The sequence below is a fragment of the Pleurodeles waltl genome, chromosome 4_1, assembly GCF_031143425.1.
Source record: "Pleurodeles waltl isolate 20211129_DDA chromosome 4_1, aPleWal1.hap1.20221129, whole genome shotgun sequence".
Taxonomy (NCBI): Eukaryota; Metazoa; Chordata; class Amphibia; order Caudata; family Salamandridae; genus Pleurodeles; species Pleurodeles waltl.
This window is the reverse complement of record NC_090442.1, coordinates 598,567,273-598,584,086: the sequence shown is the minus strand read 5'-3', so window position 1 is coordinate 598,584,086 and position 16,814 is coordinate 598,567,273. Positions and strand designations below refer to the sequence as shown.

The 16,814-nt window shown below is 41.1% G+C and overlaps 1 protein-coding gene across 2 annotated transcripts in view; it reads left to right on the top strand.

Annotated features, from left to right (window-relative positions):
• Positions 1-16,814, top strand: part of NT5DC3 (5'-nucleotidase domain containing 3) — a 390,067-nt gene that overhangs the window by 354,744 nt on the left and 18,509 nt on the right. The window contains exons 13-14 of one of the 2 annotated variants that reach the window (XM_069228993.1): positions 2,902-2,966; positions 14,139-15,220. In XM_069228993.1, the coding sequence (XP_069085094.1) occupies positions 2,902-2,966; positions 14,139-14,148 (75 nt within the window). In that variant the 3' untranslated portion in view covers positions 14,149-15,220. Of the gene's footprint in view, positions 1-2,901; positions 2,967-14,138; positions 15,221-16,814 lie in introns of those variants that run through there. The other variant, XM_069228992.1, reaches the window with a different exon arrangement.

The following is a 16,814-nucleotide window of genomic DNA, read 5'->3' as shown; positions in this document are numbered from 1 at the left end:
TCAATAAAAAAGAGAATTAGAAAAGACTCTGGGCACGCCGGAGAACAGTGGGCCAATCTAAGGACGGGCACCAAAAAAAAGTACACGAATCCGTTTTCAGGTACCACATATGGCACATTTAGTGAGTGGTAAAACTCAATTTTCAAGGGAGCGTATTGAAAAAATATAGCTTTCTTTTGCATGGGGTCTCTCTTCATTACCTAAGCACTGGGAAGGAAACGAGGTAATGATGAAATTAGATCGAGCAAGTCACTATTTCATTTATAAAAGTGAACCCTAAGGCATAACAATATAATATAAATTGTTTATTTTCTGGCTTAGGCAAAAATATATCCTTTAGTTGTGCATGGCATTTTATGATCTTTAAAAAAAAAAAAAAAAAAAAGCAGCAACGTTTTAATTCTTTAATAATGAGAAACGTTTTCGATTTAAAAAAAGCTGGCAAGACTTTCAGATTGATTTTTGCATAAGTACAAAATACACAAGTGAGGGGTCGATTGTGCAATTATGTGTCAACAGCTCTATTGTATGGTGCCATTACAATAGCGATTGAACATTTGAAATGGGAAACGTGCAGTTCATGACAGAAGTGACCCATTCGGTGCCTTGTCTGATGTAGAAGAAAATGCAGTGCCTTCCTCATAAAAATGTAGGACTACTTGAACTACTACGTGGCTGAACAAAATATCCCAACTGTGGGCTGCACCTTAACCTCCAGGAAAGGACACGTGACCAATTACCGTGAATGATTTAGTAATACTGGCGCATCCTTGTCCCCATAATGTTCGAGCTGTCAAATCACATGTCTGGGTCTAGTCACAGGTACAGTGTTTTCTGCACAGACCCGGAGCTAGTCACAGGTACAGTGTTTTCTGCACATGCCTGGTACTAGTTGCTGGTACAGTGTTTTCTACACACGCCTGGGACTAGTCACAGTACAGGGTTTTCTGCATAAACTGGGACTGGTTGCAAGTACATTGTTTTCTGCACAAACCTGGGACTGGTTGCAAGTACATTGTTTTCTGCACAAACCTGGGACTTGTCACTGGTGCAGTTGTTTCTGCACAGACCTTGTACTAGTCACAGTTAAAGCTTTTCCTGCCCATGCCTGGGAATAGTCGCATATAAGGTGTTTTCTGCACCTACCTAGGCCTAGTCGCAGGTACGGTGCTTTCTGCACAGACCTGGGACTAGTCAGAGGTACAGTGTTTCCTGCACAGACCTGGGACTAGTCACAAGTACAGTGTTTTCTGCACAGACCTGGGACTAGTCACAGGTACAGTATTTTCTGCACCTACCTAGGCCTAGTCGCAGGTACGGTGCTTTCTGCACAGACCTGGGACTAGTCACAGGTACAGTGTTTTCTGCACCTATCTAGGCCTAGTCGGAGGTACGGTGCTTTCTGCACAGACCTGGGACTAGTTACAGGTACAGTGTTTTGTGCACAGACCTGGTACTAGTCACAGGTATAGTGTTTTCTGCACAGACCTGGGACTAGTCACAGGTACAGTGTTTTCTGCACCTACCTAGGCCTAGTCGCAGGTACGGTGCTCTCTGCACAGACCTGGGACTAGTCAGAGGTACAGTGTTTTCTGCACAGACCTGAGACTAGTCACAGGTACAGTGTTTTCTGCACAGACCTGGGACTAGTCACAGGTACAGTGTTTTCTGCACATGCCTAGGACTAGTCACAGGTACTGTGTTTTCTGCATAAACCTGGGACTGGTTGCAGGTACAGTGTTTTCTGCAAAACCCTGGGACTTGTCACTGGTGCAGTTGTTTCTGCACAGGCCTTGTACTAGTCACAGGTACAGTTGTGTTCTGCACATGCCTGGGAATAGTCACAGATAAGGTGTTTTCTGCACATGCCTAGGCCTGGTCACAGATAAGGTGTTTTCTGCACATGCCTAGGCCTGGTCACAGGTACAGTGTTTGCTGTACATACCTGAGACTAGTCGTAGGTACAGTGTTATCTGCACTGACCTGAGACTAGTCACAGGTACGCTGTTTTCTGCACATGCCTGGGACTGGTCGCAGGTACAGTATTTTCTGCAGAAACGTAGGACTTATTTCCAAGTGCAGTGTTTTCTGCACAGACCTAAAACTAGTCACAGGTGCCGTGTTTTCTACACAAACATCGGACTAGCTTAAGGTACAGTGTTTCTGCAGAGCTTGGAATAGTTACAGGTGAAGTGCTTTCTGCACACATCCGTTTTGTTAAACATTGATTGTATTATTTATCCCTTGCCAAGAGGTGACAAGGAAGCCCCTGCCTGAAAGCCTTCAGGTCTATGACAGTAGTGCCAATCTGTGGGGTGCTGATAGGTTTCATCAGCAGTGCTTAAACTCAGATACTCGTTGAGATTCTAAGTGGGCCACTCCTTGTTCCACACTTTGCTTGATAAGTATTTCATGTTTTCTTGGGTTCATTCAAACTAAGTAATTTGCAGGCTAATTTATTCAGGAAAATGATGGTCTGCAGAGTGGAACAGACCACGTACACTCCTTACAAATGTGATGCTTCTGTAATTCTTTTCTAATTAATTCCTACAAAATAAGTTTCTCTTAATTGCTTCTCCTCATTCTCTTATGTGGAAAGATGCACTGTGAGTACTAAAACGTGTAGTGGCTGGAGAGCTCTGTGTAGGAACAGAAAGAATCGGAACATAAATTACCATTAGAATCACTTAGGATTTATATGCCCCTTCTCTACCAATGACGTAGCCTGCCCCCAGCAATCTGAGATTAAGAAAAGTGCGGTGTGTTAGGCGGAGGGGTACATTGCTATCCAGGGAGTTCAGCTCGTTGGGGAATCCAGTGCATTACAAATGTAACTCCTGTTATGTTACTACCCTCGTTACCTGTTGCCATTAGAAAATGAATCTCCCCTTTTTCACCCAGGTTTACCGGGATGCTGAATCACAGATGGTCTTACAGGACTGGATAAAAGAAAGAAAACAAATGAGGTGGGTGTGGGCGATGAGTATCTAGTCTTGAGAGCAATGTTCTACCAGTACCAGATCTGATTTCTAGAGATAGTCCCTGTTTTTTTACGGTTCTGTTAATTACACCTCTGCACATTCCTTAATGTTTAGGCATACAGCGTGTTTACATTTTCTCACAAGTGTTAGTGTTGATGAATAGAATGTATTTACATTTTCTATTTGTTCAGCAGTGTGAGCACACATAGGTCAGTAAACAATGTATACTTCTATAATTTTTTTAAATATTTTATTATTTATTTGCAGAACAAACAACATGCCAAATTAGGCCATGAGCAAGGACCCCAAATATAGTCCATCGGTACCACTCAGGGGGGTGGGTTCTAACATGATTTTTTCCCAAAGTAAGGATGCCTAGAGATAGAAAATATGTGATAGCAAGTCATCACTCTTTGTCTTTTGTCTGAAATTATTGGATTTGCAATCATAGCCGAAAAAAGTGTTTCATGTTTTTGATAAACAGCATACAAATTCATCATAATATATGGAAAAATAAATCTAATTCCACCAAATTGGTTAAATTCAATATAATTTAAACTAATTAGGATTAATTGTAATAATATCAATATAGTCCTTAAAATAATAACAATAAAACTTCATTGTATTCCACATATATTGATCTAGATTATATGCATCATTTTAATTTACAGGTTCAAATAATAATAGTCACATCTTGCATAGGCAGTGTATGTCATGAATGAACATAAACACAATTTTATCATTCACATTCTTCGCCATTTTTTTATGAATAGGTGTCATCATTCTTCGCGTCTGATTTTCACAGGCGGGAAGTCGGCATATGTCAATGCACTTGAGGTCATTTAGACAGCAGACACATGGTGGTAGTGTGCAGTTCGTGATGCAGTTGCAAGCTAGTATATCTTACACAGCCTGAGGTGCTGGCTGCCCCTCCATCCAGTCCACTACCAGTTGCTGTGCTTCCGTGTGTTTTTCCAAATTCCACCCTCTCCCAGTTGGACTAGGTGTCTGTGGATCATTCAGCTTGATAATTTGCACGTTCGGCATGTTTCTTCAGGCAGTCCCTACAAGGTGGAAGTTGACTGTCTGTCTCACCCTTCTTTGCGCAGAATAAGTGATATCTCAAGTAATTCACGTGATGAACCAAAGGTTTTGGTGCATACAGCAAGCACGAGAATTGCTCCAATTTGTCCATTAGTACTTTAGAGAGATCCCATTCATCTCAGAGCTGCAAAAATGTTTCCTGTGTATGTCTGTTGGCAAACAGGATTTTGAATGCACTTATTTTCCTTTTCCCGCAAATGTGCTTACTGTGTCACATCCGGTAAATGTATGGAGTCCTATCATAGCTCGAACAACATTTTCATCAAGAGTTAAAGCTATTTTCCCAGTGTCAAGAACTTGCATGCGTATTTTAGTAGCACATTTTAGAAACAATTTAACCATGATTCTGTCATGGAATCTCAAACACATCATAAACACCTTGGTGTCATCTGAGCTTATGATTACTGCCTCATAACCCGCAGTAGCAGCGTGTGCAGCATGAAGCAACAAATGACAATCTGCTTCTTCATGTGTACTGTTGAGATGGGGGCACATCGTGGCTCCCTTTTGATGTGATTTTGAAGCAGTCTTCACAGTTCACAAACAATGCTTTGTTCACAAGTTTTACAAAATACTCTGGTTTCCTCCATTCGTTAACAAGAAATGGGATCCTTACGCGGTATAGGAATTTCCTCCACTGTCTGACAATCTGAGAAGGTGAGATACTCTGTGACTGGTGGAGTTCTTCCCCTCTGATTGTCTTTTCGCTGTTCTTAGTAGACGTCTCATTGTACGAATCAAACACAACATTGACTTTTTGACTCGTATTTTGTCATACTTGAAACCTTTGGTTTCAGGAGTGCCCGTCTCGTATTGAGGAATGCTCGCATTCCAAGTATGAGAAGGGATTTTGATGATTGAATTCCTGTAACCAGTTGGAGTGAGACTGGCAAGGGAAAGGTTACTGTAGCAGGCCAATTAAAGGATCTTAATCTTTATACCGGAACCTGTATCCTTTTCTTTTTACTACATTCTTTGGCGACAAGTGTGCCAGTCGTAGGCCTGCTAAGTGACCAGTTATTCAAGACGGCAGAGCGGTTATCATCAGGGCGTGCAAGCGATTGTCTTCGTACTTGAAGACACAAGGATTTCACCGTCAAATGTACCCCAGGTATGCTGTGAGGCGTATTCGCTTACCTGATTTGATTTTTGAACATTTCGTGAAGGTTTGCTGGTGGTACGAGGATTGACATGTGCCCAAGATCGTGGCCACATTCTGAGTTGTGTGCGCTGTGGACGGCGTATTACAAACGCGGCGTCAAACTTTCTTAAAGGGGCAGTGTTTGATTGGAGGAACAACTTTCTGAAAGGGCGGTGCAGTGCTGGATTTAAGGGGCAGTGCTCGCAAATGTATTTCACCGCATGTGATACTTAGGCACAGTAACGCGAAGAGGAGGCTTATGATTTAAAGGGGCAACACTTGCAGTTATCGCGGTGACGTGAAGAGTAGACTCACAATTTTAAGGGGCAGTGTTTACACTCATCACTGCATCAGGCAATTTAATGTTGATGGTTGCTTCAGCTTCAAGGTTTCAAGCACGGTGACATGCACACCAAACTTTTAAGACTGCAGACCCCGGTGGTATGTGCACCATATATTTCTACACGTTAAGCACGGTGACGTGCACACCATATATTCAAAGTGGAATTTACCTTCAAAGTACGGTGATGCACACACCTACATTCTAGTTCAGAGACAGTATGTTGTTTTGTTAAGTTTTTTTTTCACTGTACCTTATTGTGATTGTATAAAAGTGCACAATGGAACACGGATCAATTGCTGCACCACCACTCTTTTTGCCTCATCCAGGGGTACCGGCGATCCAGTGGGAAGAATGGATAGATATTTTTGATAATTACCTTTTGGCTTTAGAAAGTGAGGATTTTAGTTCTGCGTGTAAAAAAAACAATTTTGTTGAATTGCTTAGGGTCAGAGGTGCAGAGATTATTTAAATTCATGCCTGTAGCTACTGACAATGGAGCTCAAATTGTTGATGAATACAGGGAAGCCAGAATGAGATTAAGCAATAGGTTTGCAAAGGAAACTAATGTAGTGATGGCAAGGTACAAGTTTTATACTCAACCACAGAGAGTGGGTGAGTCTATTGATGAGTTTGTATCAAGACTGAGGGAGTTGTCAGTGAAATGCCGTTTTGGTGGGATGAGTGAGGAAATAAGGGATCAGTTGATGGCTCAATGCAAGAGTAGGAAGATCCAGGAAAGATTGTGGGCTGCAAAAAATCCCAGTTTGAAGGATGCGATTGATATGGCCAAAGTGGTAGAAGAATCAGAGTTGTGCATTAAAGAAATGGGGAGACATGCCAGGGGGGGAGCAAAACATGTGACAGAAGTAGCAGGAGGAATTTAAAGTGGCTGTGGTAGTGTGGGAGTTGTGGGAAAGAATACTTAGACTTCACAGAAAACACAGAAGTTTGTGTTCAATAAGTTGAACAACAAGAAGTGTAACTGGTGTGGGAGTAATTTGCATAATTTAATTGTGAACCCAAGGGGCCTAGAACAGATTTTGATTCTTGAAGATAGTGGTGTGAGTGATATTCTTGAGGAAGTGAAGGAAGTGTTTCGTGAAGAGATTGGGGGGTTGAAGGGGTACGTGCACAAAATTCGCATGAAGCCAGGAGCAGTTGCCGTAAAACACAAAGTTAGGAAAGCACCTATTTTAGTCAGAGAGGAAGTCAGAAGCATGTTGAAGGATATGATAAAGGAGGGTGTGATCGAACCTGTGGAGGCTTCTGATTGGATTTCGGCCGTGGTTATAACAAAAAAAATCCAATGGTCAATTAAGATTTTGTGTGGATTTTCGCAGTGTTAATCAGAGCATTGTAAAAGATAATTTTCCTCTTCCTAACATCAATGAACTCATCATGTTACTAAATGGAGGCAAGTACTTTTGGAAATTGGATCTTAAAAGTGCTTACCATCAGATCCGTTTGCATCACAGTTCGGGAGATGTTACAGCATTCATCACCATAGAAGGCACCTTCTGCTTCATTAGGATGCCTTTTGGCCTCTCGTCTGCTGCAAGTGTTTTCCAGCGTATGATGTTGCAAGTGTTTGAGGGTTTTAACAACGTAATATTCTTCCAAGATGACATTTTGGTGTTTGCACGTACTGTTGTAGAACATAATCAAATTTTGAGAAAGGTGCTTAAGAAACTTTTAGAAGTGGGACTTATGCTGCGTAAAGAGAAATGTGTTTTTTTAAGTAAAGAGATTGAATTCTTGGGCCACACAATTTCTGGTGAGGGAATCAAACCAAAGAGAGTTCTTTTGGAAGCTATAAAATTGTATCCATGTCCAAAAAACAAGGATGAACTAAGATCTTTCATGGGACTTGTAGAGTATTATTCAAAGTTTGTTAAAAATTTGCAGACAAAACAGAGGAGCTGAAGGTTTTGCTGCGTAAAGGACATAGTTTTGTATGGTCAGAGGTTCTGCAAACATTCTTTGACAATATAAAGCGTGATGTGTGTGCTGCAAGAATTTTAGTACCGTATGTCATTCCCTACTATTGTCACTGTAGACGCCAGTGCATCTGGTGTAGGTGCGGTTTTGTCACAACTGCTCAAGGGAGTTGAATTTTGCCTCGGGCTCGCTGACTGAAAGTGAAAGGAATTACTCAGTGATTGAGCGAGAAGCTTTCGCGGCTGCGTGGTCAGCAGAGTACTTTAGGACATTTTTGTGGGGCATAAGTTTCAAGTTGAGAACGGATCACAAAATGAAAGTATTGTCGGCAGGAGGAGTGGGCAAAGGATCTGCAAGATAAGCTAGGTTGGCTGCTCGTCTACAGGATTTCATGTAGCATGTTGAATACATCACGGGTGGCAGAATATTCAAGCTGATGCTCTTTCACATCCTGCTGTGGATTGGAGGGCGGTTGATGGAGAGGCAGTTTTGAACAAAGAGGAAGAAGGGACAGTGGCATGGAGGGAGGATAGAGTGCAACACGGGTTAGGTGTTTTTTTCTAAAATGGAGCAGGTACAAGGAATGATGAGGGATTCTGTTTTACAGTGTGTGAGCAGGATGATTGTCGAGGGCGCAAAGAGAGAGAGTAGAGTTACAGTATCTGTGAGACGTTATATAAAAATTCTGGATGAGTTGTCGGTAAGTGACGGAGGGGTGGTGATGAGAGGTGACAGGTTTGTACCTCCAGAGAACTTAAGAAAGAGAATCATACAATTGGCACACAAAGGACATCTAGGCCAGACGTTGACTCAAAGGAGAGTTAAATAACATTTTTGGTGGCCTGGTATTGATGTGCAAACTGCCCAGTGGGTACAGGAATGTATTCCCTGTAGGGAGAGTGAAAAGAGACTGAAACTTAGGGCGAAGTCACAGGTGGGTCACATTGAAGATCCTGGTGAAGCATGGCACACAGTTTGTTTGGACTTTATAGGGCCTATGCCAGATCTAGGGTACAGCCGTAGGTTTAATTTGGTCTTGGTGGATGTGTTTTCTAAATGGGTGGAGGTGGTGTTTATGAGAGAGGTGTTGACAGGGAGTACTATCGCTATTTTGAAAGATGTTTTCAGGAAGGGAAGGTTGGCCTCCTACTATTATTACTGACAATGGCACACAATTGACCTCTGCTGAAATGAAGGAATTTTTGTTGGCATATGGGATCAGGCACAATCGTACTGCACCTTATAATCCCCAAGCCAATGGCGTTGTTGAGCGGATGAACCATATGGTTAAGGGTACAATTCAATTGGCTGTGAGGGGTAATCAAGACATAGATGTGGCAGTACAAGAGACAGTTTGGGCTCATCGCACCACCAAGCTTAAAGACAAAGATAGAACACTTTTCGAGCTTATGAGAGGGCGTAAGGCCAGAATGAAATTGGTACCTGGTTGGTTGGTGGAAGGTTGGGTAAAGGCTGATAACCATGTGAAAGCTTTGCAGATGAGTAGGCATTCTGGCATACAAGTTGGAGATTGGGTAAAGGTCAAGGATGGACGCATGGGACAGGTATTGTTTAAGTTCCGGGGTCCTTTTGAAGTTAGACAAGTGAGTGATCATTATGTGGTATTGAACAATGGGACCAATTGGAATAAACGCAGGGTAGTTTTGTACCAGAAGGGAGGTATGTGTGATGAATCAAGAAAGACTGTTCGTGATGTTGAGGAGGAGTGTATCGGTTTCATGTTAGCTGAGGGAGTAGTTAGTGAATCTATTGATGACTCATCTTTCATTGCATCTGAGAAGTGATGTAAGAGGAGGTGGTATTAGAAGGGAAGGCAGAGCAGTGAGAGAAAGGAAACCACCTGCATATTTGAATGATTATGTAAGAGAATCAACTCTAATTGTTCATGAAAAAAAATAACTTTATTCTTATACCTAGTGCTTGACTTTAAGCATTTGAGTTTGAATGTGACCTTCATTGAATTGTATTTTACTTTATTTTTACTTTTTTTTCCTGTTATTTGTATTTTAAGGTATATCATTCCCAACTTAGGGATCTGTTCATTGTACTTAACTTAGTTTTTATTATTTGTAGTGTAAATGTATAAGGGAGAAGGATGTGTCATACTTGGAACCTTAGCTTTCACAAGCGCCCGTCTCATATTGAGGAGCACTCACGTTCCAAGTATGAGAAGTAATGTTGATCTTTTAATTCCTGTGACCAGTGTGAGTGAGACTGGCAAGGGAAAGGTCACAGTAGCGGGCCTATTAAAGGATCTTAATCTTTATACTGGAACCTGTATCCTCTTGTTTTTACTACATATTTCCTTTTCACAAAGCCATGGACAAGACAGACGTAGCCACCTCACCAGGGTTTGATTCCTCTCCTTTTACTCTCTGAACAAGAACCATACCATTTATCAGCATGGCTGAATGTCCAGGTATTTCCTCAGCAGGGGTATTGTTTTCCTGCAATTATGTTGCTAAAACAGCTTTGTTTGTCTTTTGTAATGGTCCTTCTGGAGTTGCTAAAGCCATTGTAAAGGTCCTAAGGTATGAGAGAGCACATCAGCCATTTGAATGTTCTGATTCTGTGCTGTCACAATAATACAACCAAATAGGGCTTTGTCTGCTTTCATGATGATTGTCATGCCTTTGCCGTTCACTGCCTTCTTCTTGGACATGTTAGTGAAGGTTTTTAGTTTGTTCATTCTCATTGGGTCATGAAACTTCTTAATAGGTATTCACAAGTCGCTCAAGTTTGAAGTCTGTATAGCACTGTTCACGTATTTCATGCACCTTCATTATGTCGGACACTGTGTCTTGAGATGCCTTTTTTTGCCATGGATAGACCTTTGAGATCATGTGAACCAACAAATGGGTTAGCTTTGAACTAGACTAACAACTCTCATAACAGTATCTTCACCTTTTTCAATTTGTGACTTATGTAGGTCTGCATGAGTACGATCTGATTTATTTTTTATGAACCATTTCCTTTATCTGACCCTTATCCGTGTTCACCCATCATATATCTTTTCACAGCACCCACCTTGAGATTGAACCTTGTACCCCCGTAGTCTGTGTGTCTTTGTTGACTGTTACCACTATTGCTTGATCGACCAGAATTCATCCAAATGGATTAAAATCTGACAGTTGAACTGAAGAACATCCGTTGATGAAGTTGTGGTGTATCTCTAGGTGTTTCACTGCTACTACTGTCATTTTGGCATAGTATACAGGAAGATATCTAGTGTAGTTCATCCTGCCATACGCAAAGCACTATGGGATCATAGAGCATATGGTGGTAAGATGTAAATGCCAATTTCCTTCTCGAGCAGCAGAGCCAGAAAGACATTTTCAACAATATACACATACGACATCCAAAACGCAGCGTGATCTCTATTGTCATAACGAAGATGTTCCAGGATTGCATCCCAAAGCTGTTTTTCTTCAACAAAGGCAGCATTCTCCAAGAGGTCGTCTAATTTCTGTTGGCATAGGTTTTTTGCAAAGTCATTAACATCCTCAATGAAGGAGGAGTGGTCTAGCTGAATGTTCTCTTTGTAATTCTTCTCTATCCAGGGGATAAATTCCAACCAAGGCAGTCTCAACATAGCTTTGTACACTGCATGATTGTACATACAGCCTTCTAGTACTGATGATATTGATCCTTCTACTATCATGTCTGCCTCAATGCAAAGATCGGAAAGGCCAGCATCTTGAAAGCCTTTTCCAAGAATGGACATGACATTTCAAATGGTGTCAAAGGTGCCTATTCGAAGAATGATCCTTTCATACGTTGCTTTATGCTCCCACACTATCTCAGTTGCTTTTGCATAGAGAGCTTGATCCATGACCACTACAATTTTTGCCAAATGCAGTGATTCCCTTATCAGCTCTGACTGTTTCAACATTCCATAAACAGTTGTCATCTCAGTTGCAGGGGCATTAATGGTGGGCAAGTAGCCAATGGAATCCTGTGATACACTAACTAGGTTAAATCTGTCCAACTTGGCATTATCTGTGCAAGGCTCATTTTGCGTCTTGTAACAGCCCAGATTATGTTCCTATTTTGTGCAAGTTTCAATTGAGGAATACATTCGGGCATGACTTTGGTACTTGTCATCAATGGCTGAGGCCCAACTCATTCACCAGAAATATACATGAACAATTCTTCAGAATTTGTGGTGGTCAATATTCTTTGCTTTTGTTTCTCAGTGCTTGGAAGAGGAGATTTAAAAGGTTGTGGTCCAAACAGCTTGGGCTGCACAGCTATACTGTGGACTTTATGAGTTGTCCCCTAAACAGTAAGAGTCTCTTCCAGCCTACAGGGATGTGGAATTCTTATCGCCCAACTGCTAGGTCATATTGTTTGTGGTCAAGGCAACAATTGTTGATGTTTATTTTGTCCTTGGGACAAGTAGGCCCAACCTCCTGGAGCAAAAACCCTTTGACTGCCAGTTTACAGGGAAGGATACTGTCTGCAGTTGATGTAATATTTTTGTCTATATGTCAAAGCTGTTCGAACTTCTATTTATTGTTCATTAGTGAAAAGCCTTCATTATTAGGGTAAGCGCTGTAAATAATAGTCTTAAGGTCACACTGCACTACTGACAGTGGTTCCAGTAAAAAAAAAGTATATACATGTTTGAAAAGTTTAGCAATATGAGGCTAAGTATAATGCTCCCAGAATGCTCTCTGGTTAGATGCAAATGTTTGCAGAAGTTTGTAAGCAACAGTGATGATTCTTCACTTTCAAAATATAATGTTCAGAACAAAAAATCCAAGTAGGAAAAAAAACATTTAGCTACTATGAACTTTTAGGTGCTATTTCTTTGAAGCGTCATTTAGTCAAATATGTTGATGCATGCTAGTGTTTCCCAAAAATATTCCTAATGGAGAATCACTGTAACCATTTTCAACAAGATTGTGGGAAGCATGAAAATAAACAAGCACTGGCAAAGCCACCCGATCTGACATTTTCTGTGAGTCTTTCGGTTTCTTCAATGCGTGTCTTATTTTGACATGGCTTTTGTAAAACTTTATTGTTCTGGGAGCTGCCAGCCCTCACCATTATAACAAACACTGGCAAAAAGAAAGAAAAGGTTTTGGTCTCAAAAAGCAAACATTGCCACCAGAGGTGTAACAAACGCCCCACAGCCCCCCTCCAGGGGGCCCCCTCAGCAAAGCAACTGCCCTGAGTGAGTCTGGAGGGGTGGGAGCTCCATGTTCTTTGCAGTGCGGGCCCCTCCAGTTTCGTTCAGCCACTGATTGCCACAGTAGTTCCTGGCACTGAAAAAAACTACTTTGTGTACCAATATGCTCCTTGTGGAAAAGAAGAATGCGATCACTCACAGTAAAGCCAGCCGATAGAGAGTGAAATAGACGTTTAATAAAAACAAAATGTCTTTGTTAATGCCAGACCTAATTAGGGAAAAAATTCTTAAAGAAGGTCACAAAAGTGCACCTATGGTATATGTCTTTGAATTAGTGAGTTTCATAAATTCACAAGACCTTACAGAAGTAGACCATGAAATTGTACTCCTAGAAAATATTTGTGAGCTGTATTTTAGGACAAGCAAATATGCATGTGTTGATTTGCTCATGTGAAAATCGATTGAGCGTTTACAAGTTCTCTTTTCCTCCAGCCACTTTTTCCCAACCCTGGAAGAACGTCTGCCGTAAACTTCCAACCTTTCTCATTTTGGGAAAAGATTAGAGAAGAGCTGGTGAAAATCCTTAAAACATGCAAGGTAGTAGGTTTGCAGACTCAAGGGGGTTCCAGCCCTTGAACTATTGCCTACTGCTTCCTCCAGCCCCAGCATTTAGATCTGCAGAAAGGTGGCAAAATAAGGAAATTGCTATACTAGGGATTGAAATTGTAAGTATTCATGCCCTACTACAGTAGTAGCCCTGGCATAATCAGAGAGGTTATTATCAGAGCTCTTACATAATGAGATTGCTGCCATAATTTTTCACCGCACTGCATGGCACCAAAGGGAGAAGTAGATTTTTTTTTATAGGACAAGTAGATTTAAGAAGCAACCTATCCCATGGACAAGTAGATATTTTATTAAATTCCACACCCTGGTCATTGTTACCTCATGCAAGTAAATGAAGACATGAGGCTCAATGTTACCTGGAAGATCAATTTGCTCATTTAAGATAGCAGTAAGTTTCTGAAGACACAAGGCAGTATCATTTTCTTTGAGTTGTAAGTATGAAATCCCATGACCATGTCTGTTTAGAGTGCAAATGACTTAAGCATTGCCTTTCAGCATTTTTACAGTGTATGGGAGCAACAATTGCTTGGTGAGGGGTCAGGGAGGGTGTATGCTGGCCATTTGTGACTGCATATATAATTCCTGACTGAATGATTGCACAATAAGGCGACCCTTTTGGACGACTGTTTTTTCTGGATCTCCAGTCAATAGTCATAATAGGAACTGTTTAAGGTAATCAGGCACTATAAATGAATCTTTATCAACGTCTGATGGATATTATGGCTGTGGTGTTGATGTCAAGTTTGTTTTAATCATTGTTCTTATGTGCGATGATGTTTGATCAACGATCTTGTTCATGTCTGTTTAAAACTGCTAATTATCTTTTCAAACTCTGGTTTTCTCTTACAGTGTCCTGTAGCATGACACGATCAGGTTGGGCCAATCATTTTCTTTGGTTGTCTGGGAATATGTGGAGGCTGTCACCGAACTCAGAGTCCAATATTCTTCTTGGTTAATATGCTTCTTGGTTAATCCATCTGCTCCCTGTGTTCCTCTGCATGTCAGGAGAGTTTCAAGCTTTTCAGTGAGAGTCGTCACACATATTACCTCTTTGTTAGGAATAATCGCAGTTTTAATATATTGAAATAGTTCATCACAACTTCATCTCCCACATTTTTGTAGTGATCATCAGTTTGAATGCTAGATGCATGATCTTCCTCCTTTGCTTTAATCCTTGTATAGTTCCTATAACAAGATGCATGATAATGGGCTTCTGCAGCCATTATGTCCCTACTACAGACTGCTAAGATCTTTGAATTAGAATTAATGGTTGCGCACTCTAAAAGCCTTATCTCAACTCCAAGCTCCCTGGCCTTGATTAATTTCTCATGTGTTGTTGTTCCTTTGTAGTATTTTATCTTTCCACAAAAAATATATTATTCAGCATACAAGTTTGACTTTATTGATGTTCTTCTGTTTAAGCGTTTACTTGTGAGCTTACTCATTCCAGCATCATCACTGAAACTTGCTTCAGCTTTTCACTCAAGCCTGTAAATCTCTCTTCATAGTAAATAGGCTCCTGCACTTCTCATTGTAAAATACTTGTGGTACCATGTAGCGTTCCACATTTCTTGCAGTGTCTAACAGTGGAACATGATTCCTAACTTGAGCTACCTCTAACAAAGTTTTCCGTGAGTAGTAATCTGGTGGGCTTGTCAGCATAACTCCATGTTGGACATTTGACCATAAATTAATTATACACTGGGGATAAGAGAGACAGGATGTGCTGGTTTCAGTCTTCTTCATGATGCTGCACAGTCATTCACCACTAGCTCTGGAAAAAAGTAAAAAATGTATACATTTTACTTGGTGTACTTACTATAATCATAATTACTATTATAATTGTTATGAATTTATGTCATCACATTTACTGTAATTGTAATTTATTTATATTTACAATAATAAAAAGTATGAAAACATCCATTTACATCAAGATATCTTGGGTGTGGAGTGGTAACTCACAAAAGGCAGAGTTATGACTTCCTATCACATTTTTCTCTCTAGGCATCAATACCTTGCCAATAAATCATATTAGAACCCATTCCCCCCAAATGGTACCAATAACATGGTTGGCTCAAGGCTTAAATCAGTCTACATATTTCTCCGCCCCAACAATACATTATCTTTTACTTGCACAGTATATGCCACGTTCAGTTGAGTTTGCTACCCTTTTAGATCTCCATGAGAGCCTCCAGCGGCCAGCGGGTCGAGCTCATGAACGTTCCTCCTCAGCTTTATGTGATCCACCTAAGGAAATATACACCCCACTGTGTGTGTCTGTACTACCCCATCTCTGCATCCAAGCCGCCCCATATCTTCTCATTTTTTCATTCACAGACCCTTCCCCATGAGATGTCTCTTTCCAGTTTTCAACATTGGTCCATGCCATCTAAACATTCTTGATATCGGGGAATCGTTCCCTAGCCCCATTTCGTACTCCTATTTTTAATCCTGTGTGCATTTAAATATGTAAAGTAATGACAGCTTGCAATCTCCTAGTGACTATACTCCTCCCGACACTGGTAAAATGTAAAAAGTAGCAAGCCATAAAATTTGCCTTTAAATGCATGGAGCAGAAGAGTCTTGGGAATGCGAAGAGAATTCGGGGGGTCTTACTCGAGAACATGTTGAAAAGTATAGGACAACGTGATTTATTTTATAGCATAGTTTTTAAATAAAGAAATAGAGTAAAAATGTATATGTCTTAAAGGTACTTCTGGAGGACTCTTGAAATATTCAAATACTGTAGTGTAAGCCCCCAGTTTTTGCATTTATATATATTTTCCCAGGTGCAATAGTATAAATGTAGACAACTATATATAGTACCATGTTTGTGTATTTTCTTCTACAGTAAAAAGTAATAGTTTAAAAGATATGTGAAAATGCATACACGTATATGATTACTTCTGGTCTCTGTTGCAGGGGAAGCATGAGTTTAACATTTATGAATGTACACGGTGCTAAACTGGCTAATGGCTTGACATACAGAGCACCAGGCATGTTATGTTATGTTTTATGTTATGTTGATTTGTAGAGCGTTCTATAACCCGGGAGGGTATTCTTATGCTGAGCAGATGTGAGTCACACAGATGTGAGTAAAGCTGATGAAGGCTCGGCGCTCGACTCAGCACAAGTCAAGGTCTCAGTCCAGAGGAAAGTCTTGGTATCGGTCGCGGAGTTCCCCGTGTCGTCGTCTCACTCCAAGTCCTCGGGACGATCGGGTAAGTCGAGGCACAAGATGAAGTTGAAGAAGACAAATCATTCTTAGACTTCCCTCTCGTCCTTCGGCTGACGAGACGAGGGAGCAGTAGAGTCTTCATTCTAGGCCTTCTTCTGTGGTGCCTGTGTCTGGCACGATTCTGCACCTTCCTGAGTTTCCGAGAGCAGAACGACCCCTGCACAACTGAAGGAGTTCTATGAGGCCATGTGCCTCATTTTTGGGCAGTCTGACACCGCTGGAGTTCCTTCAGGCTCCAGAGAGTCAGAAGGCTCCCTTTCGGGTTCCACACCATTTGTTTCGGACTG